The 12,418-nt window shown below is 42.3% G+C and overlaps 1 protein-coding gene across 4 annotated transcripts in view; it reads left to right on the forward strand.

Moving 5' to 3' along the window:
* OSBPL2 (oxysterol binding protein like 2) overlaps window positions 1-12,418 on the forward strand; it is a 91,667-nt gene that overhangs the window by 68,354 nt on the left and 10,895 nt on the right. For all 4 annotated transcript variants that reach the window (XM_077252867.1, XM_077252868.1, XM_077252869.1 and 1 more), the window contains 5 exons: window positions 832-943; window positions 6,196-6,271; window positions 7,054-7,188; window positions 11,169-11,266; window positions 11,339-11,521. In XM_077252867.1, the coding sequence (XP_077108982.1) occupies window positions 832-943; window positions 6,196-6,271; window positions 7,054-7,188; window positions 11,169-11,266; window positions 11,339-11,521 (604 nt within the window). The remainder of the gene's footprint in view (window positions 1-831; window positions 944-6,195; window positions 6,272-7,053; window positions 7,189-11,168; window positions 11,267-11,338; window positions 11,522-12,418) is intronic.

The raw sequence follows: 12,418 nt of genomic DNA on the forward strand, positions 1-12,418 counted from the left end.
CGTATGTTGCGTTTTTGATGAATTGTTTTCCACTTGCTCATTTTTTTCTGTGGGTGAAAAAATGATGCAAAAAGGCTGAAAGAAGTGACATGCTGCCAATTTAAAAAAACGCTGCATCAGTCAAGAAAAAAAACAAACCTCGAGCTTGTGGATGAGATTTCTGAAATCTCATAGCTTTTGCCGGTACGTTAAAAAGACTTTTTTATTTGCTTAAAAAAAAGCGCTGCTTGTGATCAGAGCCTTAGTCACACTTGGCACAACCTGTACATTTACATAGGACTGCAGCTATGGCATTACCTTGCCGTCGTAAATTCCATTTACACTGATTCAGCTCTGCTACATCGGTGTGTCTAATCCACATTACTCAGTGCATCTATCTTTATGACGATATTTCTGGGTTGTTAGCGAAATCCACAAATGCAGTGAAAGATCAATCTATGGAATTACAGAGGTCACCATGTGTAATGTGCCAAGCGGGCAGCCGGGCACAACCATGAATATTCATCATTACTGTGTTTGCATAGCTTGTTCCCCAGTGTTGCGTCTTGTGGAATCTGTGTGTCAGTCTTCACTGTAGGTGTGGAATTCTCTTTATGAATAAGGAGGCTTCGGCTGACTTTTAGTAGATGATGTAAGAGCTGAGGCCGCAGTTTGTGAAGGAGAAAGTTTATGTCTGGACTTTGGCCGTGACATGTCATATTGGAGTACATGTCGCTATTGTGCAATATCCAGTGATGTAAAATACACAAAAACTGGGCCGACCTTCAGCTTTTTGTCAGAGCAGGGTTCAGTGTCAGCCGTACGTAACAGTCGCCCTTCTCTCGCTGACAGGCACGGACTCTGACAATTCCTCTGGAGAGTTCGCAGAGATGACGCTCCCCGACCAGAACAGGGCGGCCGCGGTCGAGAGGGGTCCGCAGGAGAATGGAGTCAAGAAGCATCGGTAAGCCAGTATTTATTTTTAAAAATATCTTTTTTTTTTTGTTTGTTTGTTTTTTATGATAGGTACACTCACCCTAAAACCACACTTTATCATGCAGTCAATTGCTTTCTACTATCAGCCATTTCACAAAAATACATTTGCTATTCTTTCACATACTGATGTCTGGTAATTGGGACATATAGACTAGGGGTCGTTGTGAAGGACTGCCACTTTTGCTTTATAGACTACAGAAAAAGTGATAAATGTATAATTGGAGGTGCGACCACGAGAACAGGGGTCCAATGTCTGTCTCGTGTCTAGAATCATAGTTCACATGCACAATCCCCTCTTTATTAACTCCTTTGTATTCACCATAGATAATGTATGGAGAAGGGGTCAGTCCCTTTCCAGTAACTTAAGGAACATGGGACCCCCGCTGTTGTGATTGGCGGAGGATCCATCAGTCTGACCCCCACTGATAATACATTATTCAGTTATAGACAGGTGATAAATGTTAGTGGTGGGATAACCCATTTATAATATCAAGAAAATCAGTACACAAAAACAATAATGGAATTCGTCAGACAATAGCACCGATGGTAGAGAATCTTGTCACAAGAGCTTATAGTCTAAAGTGACAAGGGTATGGTCATTTGGAAATCTTACTTGTCATTGGATGTAAAGTGCGTCTCCTCCTTTCTATAGAAACACCTGAATACCTTGCCTTTACGGTTTTTGCACCAATTCAGTTATTACATTTGCATCCGGAGCTGTACTCAGAATTCTGCTAGTTACCCTCAGAAAGAGACAGCGGTTCAGCGCCTCCTGCTGTCAGACATGTGATCTAACAGCTGAGCGCTGACTATATCACTTTTCTCTGGGGTCCCAAAATGCACTGCCGTCTGGTAGCAGGGAGCATCATGAGACCCAGGATCTGTGTGTGACGAGGATTTATCAAGTTGCACAATGTGGTGTTTTGAAGTGGTGTTCCCATCTTAGAAAATATAACTTATTTCTCGGACCTCTGGGACCCTCCTTAACTCTGAAAATGAATGGGCCAACAGTGATCATTAAGCGGTGTACACCCCAGTGATATGCCATCCCTTGTCTCTTCGACTTTTTTTTTTCTTTTTTAAACTAAAATATATCAATTAAAACGTACTTTCTGCACAGCTGCCACTTAGTAACCCCATATTGTGTAATAGTAACCCATTTCAGTAACAGACATCTTGTCACCATCATCCTTTCCTGTTTTTTTTTTTTCCATTTTCATTGGATAAGAAATATTGCGCAAGTTCAGATGATTATAGCATAAACTCGCTCACCAGCCTCGACCAATGTAGTTCTGGAAAATATAAAGGGGAAATATCAAGATTATCTGCTGAGATAGCAATTACTGTCACCTAATTTCCTACTACAGTACCTGATAGAAGAACATCTTATCTCCTGACCTCTCCTGCTGATATCACTGTGTCTCATGACATATGAAAATATGTTCAGCTGTTCTTATGTGGAGTGTGGTGTCGCTGCAACATACATAGGACATTATTCTGCTGGTGGACTCACTGTACACATATATTACTTATTCTGGACTGATCCTGTATTATACTCCACAGCTACACTCAGTATTCTGCTGGTGCAGTCACTGTGTACATACATTACATTACTTACCCTGTACTGATCCTGAGTTACAGCCTGTATTATACCCCAGAGCTGCACTCACTATTTGCTGGTGGAGTCACTCTGTACATACATTACGTATCCTGTACTGATCCTGAGCTACATCCTGTATTATACCCCAGAGCTGCACTCACTATTCTGCAGGTGGAGTCACTGTGTACATACATTACATTACTTATCCTGTACTGATCCTGAGTTACATCCTGTATTATATCCCAGAGCTGCACTCACTATTCTGCCGGTGCAGTCACTGTGTACATACATTACATTACTTACCCTGTACTGATCCTGAGTTACATCCTGTATTATACCCAGAGCTGCACTCACTATTTGCTGGTGGAGTCACTTTGTACATACATTACATTACTTATCCTGTACTGATCCTGAGTTACATCCTGTATTATACCCCAGAGCTGCACTCACTATTCTGCAGGTGGAGACACTGTGTACATACATTACATTACGTATCCTGTACTGATCCTGAGTTACATCCTGTATTATACCCCAGAGCTGCAACTCACTATTCTGCTGGTGGAGTCACTGTGTACATACATTACATTACTTATCCTGTACTGATCCTGAGTTACATCCTGTATTATATTCCAGAGCTGCACTCACTATTCTGCTGGTGGAGTCACTGTGTACATACATTACACATTATATGCATTATATTGGGCAAATGTGTCTATGGAGCATCTTATGGGGCCTTTATTAACCTTTATGCAGGATTATATGGGGCATATTTTAATATGGAGCATCTTATGGGGCCATAATGAACAGTATGGAGCATTATATGGGGCTCCTGATTCAATATGGATATTCAAGACACTTAACCTACTGATGTCTCAATTAATTTTACTTTTATTGGTATCTATTATTACTTTTCACATTTACCGGTAGCTGCTGCATTTTCCCCCCTAGGCTTATACTCGAGTCAATAAGTTTTCCCAGTTTTTTGTGGCAAAATTAGGGGGGTTGGCTTATACTCGGGTCGGCTTATACTCGAGTATATACCCCAGAGCTGCACTCACTATTCTTCTGTTGCAGTCACTGTGTACATACATTACATTACTTATCCTGTACTGATCCTGAGTTCCATCCTGTATTATACTCCAGAGCTGCACTCACTATTCTGCAAGTGGAGAATTGTGTATAAACATGAATTATTCTTAATTATACTCCAGAGCTGTACTCACTATTCTTTAATGACTACCTTACTTTGCTGCCTTTCTTGCTAGTCCATTTTCTCCATACAGTGGGATTTGCAGATCTATAAAGATACAGTGTATGTGTGGAATCCCATCAGATGAACACCACTAAGATTTTTTTTTTGGTGCATCTTGCAAGGGACTTCTTCCAGTGGGAAGCCGCAGAATAGTGAGGGGTGCTCTGGAGTATATAATACAGGATGTAACTCTGGATTAGTGCACCATGATCAATAAACATGTATTTTTCAGGTGTAAATGACATGTAAGGGGATGTACAATGTTTGGCATGGGCTTTAGGGGGGCTCAGCAGTTTAGGCCAGTATATACCATACGTAATGTGTGTGGATCCTGATTGAGGAGCCTCCTCCTACTGCTTCATGTGTTGGCACTGTGTTATTAATGCAGAATAATTAAAAAGAATAAAGAAGTGGAAATGATGGCTGCTGTGCTAATACTTAATGCCCAGACATCATTATAAGGGGGCACTTACTTTTAATACTTGCATATAACAGCAGCTATTTATTACCTTTTTAATAAGAGCACAGGGGGCATCGTGCTTAAACAAATGGTGCCAGGCAGCACGGGGTGAAGGCTTTGTATAAACCTTTTTAGGTAGTAGTGTCGGGTAATTGCAGGAAAATGCATTAATGTTCCAGTCTCCACCATTTGCCCAATAATCCTCAGTAGTAAACACTGGCTGATCGGACGCTGGCTAATGCGTGCCCGATAAGAATGATGGCCCACCATACTACAATAGCTGCATGATTAGAGGTCCTGGAGGTGACCGTCAATATGGCCGATATTTCCATCTTCCCAGCGGTTTTACCCAGCATTTCCAGAGTCCTGATGGAAAATGTGGCACCGGTGGGACGTGTGATTCCTGTATAATTGGCCCGATTTTAAAATTTGTGACATTGTATAAGAAGTTCTGCAATTTTCCAATATTCCTTGCATTCCCATGCCTAGACTGATTTGTTTGCTGTCAATGAATTGCTGTCACCGCTGAGGATTTGTTACAGTTGAATTTCTGTAGAAGCCAAACCATATGGACTCCATACTCTTTTCCCCTGCGCTGATACATTGTAGCGAGCTAGCTGAGCTATGATTGTCCATTGTACCAAATCCACAGCTGTGAGAAGCATTGGTAAACAAGATGTACTAAAAAACAGGCAATATATCAAATAAATCACTTTATTCATTAATTTAAAAAAAATGAAAAAATGTACAGAATACAAAAGACCAGTTAAAAGGGGTTTAATAAGAGGGTGAAGGATGTTCCTTGATGAAGGGGAGGGAATAATATGTAATCATTACAGATATATAAAGTGTACATGAACATTCATAAGTACAGAATATAGTCACAAATGTCAAATATTTACAAAGAAGATAATTTAATATTGAATGAATATTCCACAGTACCAAAAAGTATCAGAGTCCCATTATGGGGAGCTGAAGCGTTTGTGAACCCGCTAGCCTAAAAGGGCTAAATACATACTGACGAGAGACACCACAGCCACCACCACCACTCCAACGTGCGTTTCGCTTCCGATTCACCAAGTGAGAAGTATTAGGCCCGCATAAGTTTGTCCGAGTGAGATAAAGACACTGACAGCAAGCAAAGAGCTTAATATTAAAAATAAAGTGTGTGATAAAATAAAATATGATGAGAATTTGTAAGGGCCTGACAGAAGAGGATGACCCCGGAGTTTTATTTTTTTGACGGGAGTGATGTACTCCGCAGCACAGGACCAGCAATTGTGAATCCCCGGCTTTGTCTCACACACAAAGCTTTTAATCTGTGCTCGCTGGCGATGCCTGGTGGAGTTCTTAGAAGACTTTGCTCCCCTATTAAATCTGTAATCTAGTCATCCCGCGTGTCCAGACTTGGCAGGATTTACAGTTCTGAATTCGGTACATCACATCTCTTCCTCGACTCATTGATGACATTTAACCACTGCCTTTCCAGCACCTGCCTGGCACTGGGATGCCTCTGTTCATTAGGTGATCTGCTGAATGATAACAACTAGTCATGTTTTTGGGGTTTTTTTTCCAACTAGTCCTGGACATGTCGGTCCTATATAACATTAGTCCACTAACGTAAGTTAATCCATCTAGTGGTAATTGGGTAAAATGTCATGTGATGGCAGCCCCTTAGGACTTCCTGTCAGTGGTCAGATCCCGAGCCTCTTTTGGCTACCATTGAGTATAATGGTCCGTACATGGCCAGTGGGATCTTATATAGGCTCAGAAAGACACCACTACCCCCATCATTCAGACTGTCATGGAATATCATATCAATAATGCTGTTGATGTAGCAGGTGGCACAGCCGGAGCATTGCATACATGGCACCTGTGTCTAATGTTCTCCTTCTTTATGTTTCTCAGGACCACCCTGCCTGCGCCCATGTTTTCTAGAAATAATTTCAGCGTGTGGAGCATATTGAAGAAGTGCATAGGACTGGTAAGTCTGGAGAATATCCCTGTCCTGTGGGGCTGCAATGTGGCGGGACACCTGTAAGGAGTTTAGTTAACGTTCACATCACCATCATAGACCTCCATATTGCTGACATGCATTATGGTCACATGAAACTGGCGTGTGACTGCATGGACTAGTAGCATATGGTGGTATAGGGGGCACAACTGAGCCACTAAGAGACATCACTGATGATATGATGGGTTGCAATAATCCACTTATGCTGCAGGTGCTGGATTCTGTAATCCCCTGCAGAATAAAGCAATGTGGAAGTGAGTGTAATGTACCTGACAGAACGCTGCCGCCTCCCTGAGCACTGGGTTAGGATGAGATCCCATGGTTCTCAAAATCCATGGCCACACAAACAAGTGAATGATTGCTGGATTTTTGGGGGTCCACTAGTGTCCTGGCTCATCCGATGGATATTACATGTATTTGCTAAATCAAGCAGCATGCCTGTGGATATGTCTGAACTGTAACACCGGGCATTGCCTAACTTTTTAAAAAGTTCTAGTTTTACATAAAAGCCTGAGAATTTGACAGGAGATGGTATAGATCTACAGGCTTTTCCAGTTTTTTTTTCCGGTGCTATGCTGTTCAATGGTCTCATGGCATCTGTCATTATACCAAGAGGTTTGACCTTCAGTAATTGCAGATTATTTTTTTCCATAAATGATATTATTTTCCTCCTTACGGCAGATAAAGATTTTAATATCCCAGGAGCTGCTCTTCCCAGACGTCTTTTCTTATCTTTCTCTCTCTGCCTCCAGGAGCTGTCGAAAATCACCATGCCAATCGTCTTTAACGAGCCCCTGAGCTTCCTGCAGAGAATCACAGAATACATGGAGCACACATACCTGCTGAACAAAGCCTGCTCCTACACCGACCCGCTGCTCAGAATGCAGGTCAGTATCTGACACGCAACGCGTTCTGCATAAATCGAGCGTCTGCCATAAGCAAGCCGGGAAAGGTTGGGCGCTCGGGCTGCGTGCAGACATTTCAGTCTCACCGCAGGGTTGCAGGCATAACAGCCAGCGCCGATCTTTACAAACTTTGCTGTCAGACGTAATCTGCAAACAACAGGAATCGATCTGTCGCTGGCAGACCTGGAAGCCATAGTAAGAGAGCAGAGATGCATGTGTGCTCCTAACTACAAAAGCTGGTTTAACGAGGGTGGCGGGGGGCGACCGGTACAGTTGGGATTTTTCGTGCGTAAGTCTTCCTGCATGTACGCGAGACATTACGTCCGTACAGCAGCATTGTGGTCATCAGCAGATTTTCACCGCTGTCTAATGACAGGAGGTATAAGGTGTTATATTACTTGCCGTCACTTCCAGAACCCCATTGTTACAAAGCAACAGCTCTAAGCACGAGACCAAATAAATGCACTAAAACAAAAGCAGTCGTGTATGGAGAACACCCAGCAAAGGGGTACAATTCCAAAAAAGGGAAATAAAACTTGAGATCTGATTTGCTGTTTACTACTGGGGTCTCCAAGACTTAAATGGGGTTCTGTTAAGACCATTTTCTAGTGGTATGGGTCCTAGTACAAGAACACAAATGATACATGTCTTGCGCTGAGAAATCAAGATTTGAAGCCATATGCAAATTAGCTTGGAAGTGCATTGGGGGCGTATCAAGGTACGACACCGTGTGGATAAAGTTCATGTGTCGGGTCTTCCATAGGTGAAATCTATACTAAGGATATTGATATAGATAAAAGCTACCTTGGTGCCACATAAGTTATGTAACTATAGAATAGATACGTATCCATGAGGAAACACAGAGAAATGTAGGTGCTAAGTGCTGGAATAACTAGAGTCCCATACAAAAGGTGCAAGGAGACATGTTTCACAATGGTAGTTTAGTAATAAATGACTACATATGGATCATGTTCGCCATCAGAACCAGGCACAAAAGACCTGAGCGGCAGATGGATTTTACTCCCCCACCTATGCACCCGACGCACGTTTCGCTGTCGCTTCCTCAGAGGGTGGGTCATCCCCTGTGCAGGGGGCCACCAGCTTTCTGACGAGTTACAAACCTGTTTCTTCAATTAAAAACCCGAGTCACATGTTCTGGAGGTTACTCCCAGAAGGAGCCTTTCCTCTTCCTAATGTATTTCTGAGACATTTTATTTCCTTCTCTCCTCCCCGCTGGCTGCTTTGTTAGTAGATCATATTAAATAATCCGGTCCGTACTGCTAAAATGCTTGTCTCATTGATAACTTTTTATTTTTCTATATTTGCTCTTCCTGTTATCCCTTTTTTTGTAAAGAAATGTTGCGGCTTACTGTTTAAATCAGGCTGCTATATGAAATGTGTGTTTGCAAAAAACTTTTGTAAATTTTTTTTCATATTGCATCATAATCTGTATTTTTATTTGTTTATGTTTTTTTTGCATTTAAATCTTACAATTTTCACACTGGCCACTTCAGACTCCTGCTTGCAGTAGACTTTTCAGCAGTCTCGTTATCGTTACAAGCAGGAATACAATGACAGGTGACACCTCTACTACTGCTAACACGGGATCCACCAATGACAATAGCTGGTGTCACAGCTGGGGACACTCTCCTCCTTTTTGCACTCGCTCATTAGACACCTGATCATTGTGGCTGATGGACATGTGTATGTCCTGAAACAGCAAGTATGAGACTCCCAATAACCTCAGTGTGAAAACTGCAATATTTCTATTTTATATTTTTTATATATATAATACACATCATGATATGGAAAAAAAAAATTACATTTTTTAAATATAACATAAAAAATCTGATTTAAACAGTAGGTCATTTTCCGACACAGAGAGTTCACATAAATGTTCCCTGATCCCAATTACCGTGAAACCCTGGGATTTCTTGCCATCAGATTGTAGCACTGCATCCAAATACACATTTGGGAGGTAGAGTGAGCACAGAGGGGCCATGAAGGGGCTTGGCCTACAAAAACGGAACATCCTTGGAAAGAAATATTTTGGCACCAAGCTGCACACGCCCAGTCAGCTCCGTTGTCCTCCAGGTTGCCTTGTACATTTGACTTCCTTGCTGGGTGAGCGCATTTGAATACATGTCTTGATGTGCACAGCAAGTTCTGTTTGCTATGCAGAGGGCTGCCTCTTGGTGCTGCACAGGCTTGCTATAGGTTCTTTCCACATAGTTAGGTTTTTGTTGTGTCTTGAGGAGGTGTAATGGAGCCGCGGCACAGCAAGCACCTGTAGGCTAATATCCGGTACGGGTCATATGGCCGATCTGTATGTAGTCCTCATAATCTGTAATAACGGCACCATTGGGATCCCAGCGCTGTGTAAATGAACACACCTAGGCATGTCCAGCTGTCACAACACAGGAAGCCGCTCTGGAATGAACCAATTCTAACACGTCCATTGGCCCTGTGCCTGGGACGTTATACTGGAATGTGGGGAAACGGCACCCATCCCATTCCAGGCTAACTATCACCTGCACTAAAGAATACACTGGCCCAAATCCAGGGCTTTTATCGGCATAAATCTTCAATAATTTTTCCTGGAAAGTTTTACAACTTTCAAATATACTTTGCATGTACGGTAAATTCCTGACTATATTCCACACCTCTGCTTGCTGTTGGTTAAACAGACCTAAAACTACTCACAGCTGTGGATTTGTTACACTTGTTTTTTTTTAAAACAGGTTTGTTTTTATTAAACGAGTTTTTTTTTTTTTTACTTTTACAACATAGTTACAAATAGAACAATAAAAGTGAGTGAAGTACGAAATACAGAACATAGACTATATCTGCCTATTACATATATCAGCATAGCTTATTAATAGAAGGTTTCAGCATTACAATAATTTGCCAGTGCAGATCAGTTCTTGGGAAGGTCACCGGACGCTGCGGAGCGGAGCAACTTTTCTGACAGATAGTAAAAAGCGATGCAAGACATCCTGCTGCAGAAAAGAGAAGTGTCACAACAATGACATAAAGCTGAGAAATATTCCTCTACTCGTGTTCTCACTGCACTATACACTAATGACCGGGGCATATGATGAGGGCACAAATCTTGCCATCTGGGGTGGGTATTCAGCACGAGAACTGGTGGCTCAGGGCATAGAATTATCTAATTCGGTTTTATGGCATAGACAGTATAGTAAGAATAGAACCTACTTCTCACAGCTGAGGCTTTGTTACAATTGTATCCAATCCAGGTAATGTGCTGTGAGCCAAGTGCATCAATGGCACAAATCATTCCCCTGTTTGCTACAATGTGTCAGTGCAGGTGAAATGTCCCAGTCTGGAAGGGGAGGGTTGTCTAGGCTGGACACAAATGTAGCAAACCCCCAGCTGTGAAATGTGATAAATCTGAGATTTTCAGCCCTGGGTTTATGTTTTGGGAGAATGCGGGACTGGGGTTCTCGACTCCATTAGTTGGAGGGGGTTACCACCTAGCACCACCATCTTGTGAAGTCTTTACCAGCTTTACATGTGCAGAGCTGCGATTAAAGGGATTGTCTTATAAAAGCAAGCCCTCTCTATATGAATCCAAATAGCAATAATAATAATAATCATATGACGCCAACATATTCCGCAGCGCTTTTACAATTCAGAGGTTCATATACAAGTCATTTGTAACATACTTAAAGATAATAGAATAATTAAAGTTAATATAATGAAGATCCCCTCCCCCCAGGGAAATGCCTTTATCCACTTTTAAAGGAATTCCATTATCATGCAGCACATAAAATAGTCAGAAAACAACACTGGTGTGACCGATAATCCCACCGATCACCAAAGGGGTCCGGTCACTGTACTGATCTCTATGACCCCCTAATGTTAGTAATCTGTGGATAACATATGACGTATATTGACACTTGGTGGGGTTCCCCTTCAATTCTCGTTTCTTCCCTGTACAGACAGTGGCCGCTTTTGCAGTCTCCGCTGTGGCATCTCAGTGGGAGAGAACAGGGAAACCATTCAACCCTCTTCTTGGAGAAACATATGAATTAATAAGGTGAGTGTGAGGGATTACGGGACCTCAGTAGAAGACCGTGACCCCATCTGACCACTTCTTCATCTTTTCTAGGGAAGACCTGGGGTTCCGATTCATCTCCGAACAAGTCAGCCACCACCCACCCATTAGTGCCTTTCACGCCGAGGGACTGAACAAAGACTTCATTTTCCAGGGCTCCATCTATCCCAAGTTGAAGTTCTGGGGGAAGAGTGTTGAAGCCGAACCCCGAGGGACGATCACCTTAGAGCTACTCAAGTGAGTTTGAGGAGAGGGTCTTGTGAGCGGTGTTTGGCAGCACAGAGACAACTTCATAATCTCTACAGTGTGAGAACCTCCAATCAAACCGCTCCCGATAGCTCTGCTTTCTGGGGTCTTATGTGGAGATTCTAGGCAAGAAAGCATGACAACCATATTGTCTGTCCTCCAGACTTCTCCGAACCACTACATCTTTTCATATTGTTCTAGTACATTTATTGTTTTTGCAGTTTGTACACATTCTTTTTGTTCCTAACTCCATCTGCTGATAGGGGATCCGGCCCCCAGGAGTGTAGTTTTTCTTTTTCTAATCTGTGTATGAACGTCTTCCTATCACATCAATCACATTTGCTTAGATAGATTGTAAATCCGCAGTATTATTCACAGCAGGTGCTGCGTTCTCTTACAAGCCTACAGCATTTACTATATCCGCTCGCGATGATTTGCTAAATCAATATGGTGGCCTCATTGTGCGCTTTTATTTTTATTTTCTGTTATTTACCTTTTTTTATAGACCAATTCCAGGTTTCTTTAACACTTTATTTACCATTTGAAATATTTATTTACCATTTAAACAAATGATCTCCTGTCCACTGGATTGGTATAACTTTTAGATTGTGGTGGGTCTGTCCACTGATCGCCAGAATCAGAAGGCCCCGTCCTTCCCTCACCTCTAAATCAAGACCATGGCTAGGAGTTGAATGGCGCTCTGGTTGTGCATACACCCTGCCACTCGTTTCAGAGCCTATTGCAATACATACACGTTAGATGGCAGTTTGTTCCTCTGACAGCCATTTTTGTCATCTGTCCCATACACAGGAGCGCTCATTCTGCTCAGTGCTCCTGTGTTCACCGTGAGACAGCCGCTGCCAGTCATGTCCAATGGAGGCTTATGTC

The sequence above is a fragment of the Ranitomeya variabilis genome, chromosome 4, assembly GCF_051348905.1.
Source record: "Ranitomeya variabilis isolate aRanVar5 chromosome 4, aRanVar5.hap1, whole genome shotgun sequence".
NCBI classification, from domain to species: Eukaryota; Metazoa; Chordata; class Amphibia; order Anura; family Dendrobatidae; genus Ranitomeya; species Ranitomeya variabilis.